Raw genomic sequence first — 3,489 nt, 5'->3', positions numbered from 1 at the left:
CAGAGCTCCAGAGGTCCCTTCCAACCTCAACTGTTCTACGATTCTGTGAAAACTTTCAGCCACATCATCTGTAGGTCAGAGGGCAGTTTTCTCTTGCTGCCAGGATGCATTCATAGGGGCTGCACATGGGCTACAGACCTAATTCTAGTAGGTCTGCTCAAAGTAGTACATAACAGTGCTAAATGCTCAACTGCCATGCAAGACACTGAACAGCTACCATCATATTTTGAACCACCACATTTAGCTGAAATTTAATTGCATTCAAGCATGGTTTTGTTTCTGATGGAAAGGAATGAAACGTCTCTGCCACTCTACAGTTTCCCAGTCTCCAACATGAGATCAGGAACTTTATTCTAGAAGTGAATATCTGACTAATAAGTTTCTTACAGTGCATTTTGTTAGATTCTTGGAAGTCCTCATCATCTTTGTCAATTTTATCAGGATTTAGTGTAAACATCAAAATATTGTCATCCAAGTACCAGCTCAGATTCTCATCAAACACTGTAGCAAGTAGAAAAAACTCCATGTTCACATTTTTCTGTTGAGAAGAAATAGCATGAAGGAAAATAGAAATGAGTGAACAGAAAATGTCAGGGGAGAAAAAAAAATCAATGTGCATAATAATTTATGAGTATAATTGACAAAGCAGGATACATTGCTACTTAATTCTGATAACCTCAAAGCTCTCCAATTGCTATATCTGGTGACTAGATATCTGCTGCTAATGCTCCTTCTACCAGCCGGAATGGCCTCCTGAAATGTATCTGTGTTTTGGTCTTTAAAGTCTCCACATTTTTCTAGTCATTCTCATCCTGAGACTGGTTGCTCACTGCAGTGGTGGTTTCACAACACAGTGTCTGTCTGTCTGGAGTCAACCAAAACCACTCTCTTAACTTTACGTATTCCCCTCAGCACATGGGTGGAACTGTGATGTGGAGAGGCCATAGTGCTGAGCAGTCATTAATGTGGCAGGCCCTGAGGGCACAATTCAGGAGGAGAAAGCACATTCAGCTACAATGACGCAAATCATAGAATCGTCTGATTGGAAGAGACCTTAAAGAGTCTATTTTTCTTCTTCGACTGACCTGTTTTCCAGAAGGAAGCAGAGCTCCTTTCCTGCACACCAGGAGAGGACCCACAAGGCCAGAACTGGTGTCTCTGACTGCATCCACAGCTGAGTAATAAAGCCAGGTTAAACAGTCTGGATCTTGGTCTGTGGGACCCACATCCTCTGGAACATTCCACTCATATGTAAATGTAGCACCAGGACTCACATGAGAGGCTGGAGATTCAGTACCTATCATAGAAATCAACATTAGGAATTATGCCTAATGAACTGTTTATTTTATCACCTTTAATGCATCGACATGTATGACAGCTTGCTCTGATGCTGGTGGGATCCCCATCTACGGGCGCACCTCTGGAGGCAGCACCGTACAATGCACCCTCGTCGCTCTTGTGGTAACTCACGCCATGGGGCTGAATGCTAAATGGGCGGCTGGCGTTGTTTCGGAAGGTCACCCTGATGCTCTCACCCACTTCAGCCTTGATAACAGGTCCTAGAAAAAAGCACATGATCTAATTACAAGATGTTTCTATCAAGTGATGTACTGATGGCCATGAGCTTATAGCAATCAATAGCTGGCTGCTTTGCCCATTGCACGGGGAACTGTCCCTGGGCCTATGTTGCCACAGCTCTCCGGCACACAAATCTCATGGCAGCCCAGCAGCAACTCGCCTGTTCCATTCCCAGTTCCTCATGGAGGACTGGTGAGACATGCAGACAGTGCCTCCCCTTGGAAAGGGACCTACAGACATTAGCACCAACCTCAAACTCAGTCCAGAGCCATGCCAGAAGTAGCCAGGTTGTAAACAGAGCTAGACCTGCCTAGTCTGGCCTTGTAATTCAGAGCCTGGCCTTAGAAGACCGTGGCACGTTCTCACAGGCAAGTTAGGGATCACCACAGCTTTGCCTTCAAGAGCTTTCTTACACCCTGAGATGTTTCTTGGAAGACAACACAGGCACCAGCACCTGCAGGAGGCAGGGAGAGCCAAGCACCCCGTCCTTGGAGATGGAGGGGCACTGTTGGCTAGCCAGGAGAAGTGCTAGTTTACTGTCATAAGTCTTTGATGTTAAATAATTTTAGATATCTTACCTAAGAGTCCAAGATGTGCTTCCTCTGCGAGTCTTTTTTTAGGGTCAGTGAAAGAACCATCTGTGTACTCTTTGTAAATGGCTTTTTTATAAGAGCCACCAATTCTTGTCTCACTTTGTTCAAAGAACATGCGAGATTCACTGTGTAAAAGAAATTGCAACAGATACCAACAGTTCAAATCTTAATGCTCAGCTTTACAAAGGCAGTCAGGATCTCAGCCCTGTTTTCCGAGGTATGACACGCTGAGTTTGTCTTTTGGGTTCCTTTCAGTGATCTGGCCACACGCTTATATGCAGTCCCATATAAAGATGTCCAGGAAGCTGTTATCCCTCACTAACTTCTCTTTAGGAAAAAAGCACTGTGCTGTGTTGCCCTTATAAAGCCAGCACGCTTATAGACCCATCAATGATTCCTAGTCACCATTTTGTAAGCTGAAGTTTACTCTTTTCATTAAAAGTTACAGATAACTCAACAATAGTGATACAAAGAGAAAGAATATGTAACATCTAAATAGAAAGTGAGGAGTTTTAGTCTACACTTCTACTTTTCAAAAAAGCACCTTTCAATGTTTTACAAGCACTATTCAAACAATGAACAGTGCCTCGACCTTTGAGAAGCAGGCAAGTACTCTTTAACTCACAGATGAAAAAACCTGAGGGATCAATGTATTCAGTGGTCCAGGTCTTAAATATGTAAACACAGAGCAAAGGCTAAACTTATCTCTTGCAAGTTGTTTGCTAGCTGAGATGCCATTGGCATGATTTTCATCAGTTAAGGAGATGATCATGAATTCCTAGCTTTGCTCTCTAACTCAGAGTTACCAACCATCTTGAATTGTCACGGGTCATTGCCGACATATGACATTACAATTCTTCTTCATCGCAGTGAAATTACTAACGTTACAGCAAAATTTATAGTTAAGATGACAAGGAAAACATAGACCTGATTTTATCTGGTATTTATCCTAGCATTAATATTTAAGCAGAGGTGAGGACAATGAGAAATTCTGCTTAAAAGTCAGTTCTACCATACGGCTTACCTTATTTAGCATGCTTGTATCAATTCTGCCTGCAACGAAAAACTCCTTAATTGGAAGCATTTACCTGTCAGCAATTAATTCTCGTCCTGTAAAATGGTTCATTGCAGATGGGCCATAATTCCAGATGATCTCTTCAGCAGCAATAAAGTACTGTCTTATCTTTGCACTCTCATTGTGATCTCTTGTGGATTTCTGACAATCTTTTACTTCAAAAAGGGCCTGCATACCACCTGGAAAAAATGAGAGGGTAGAGAAAACCAGGGAGAAGGAACTGTACTTTGTTCTCTCTTTCCC

The 3,489-nt window shown here is 42.6% G+C and overlaps 1 protein-coding gene across 1 annotated transcript in view; it reads right to left on the bottom strand.

The window, feature by feature from the left end:
- Positions 1–387: 387 nt before the first annotated feature.
- LOC104495513 (ceruloplasmin-like) overlaps positions 388–3,489 on the bottom strand; it is a gene marked incomplete at its 3' end in the record, with an annotated part of 10,913 nt that continues 7,811 nt past the window's right edge. Inside the window, exons 6-10 of the mRNA XM_010138489.1 lie at positions 3,260–3,425; positions 2,157–2,296; positions 1,419–1,559; positions 1,086–1,297; positions 388–538 (exon numbers count right to left, since the gene is read on the bottom strand). Of these exons, the coding sequence (XP_010136791.1) occupies positions 388–538; positions 1,086–1,297; positions 1,419–1,559; positions 2,157–2,296; positions 3,260–3,425 (810 nt within the window). The remainder of the gene's footprint in view (positions 539–1,085; positions 1,298–1,418; positions 1,560–2,156; positions 2,297–3,259; positions 3,426–3,489) is intronic.

This window comes from Buceros rhinoceros, unplaced genomic scaffold, assembly GCF_000710305.1.
Source record: "Buceros rhinoceros silvestris isolate BGI_N320 unplaced genomic scaffold, ASM71030v1 scaffold17456, whole genome shotgun sequence".
Lineage (NCBI taxonomy): Eukaryota > Metazoa > Chordata > Aves > Bucerotiformes > Bucerotidae > Buceros > Buceros rhinoceros.
Note: the sequence above shows the minus strand (reverse complement) of the source record. Positions and strands in the feature narration are given on the sequence as shown.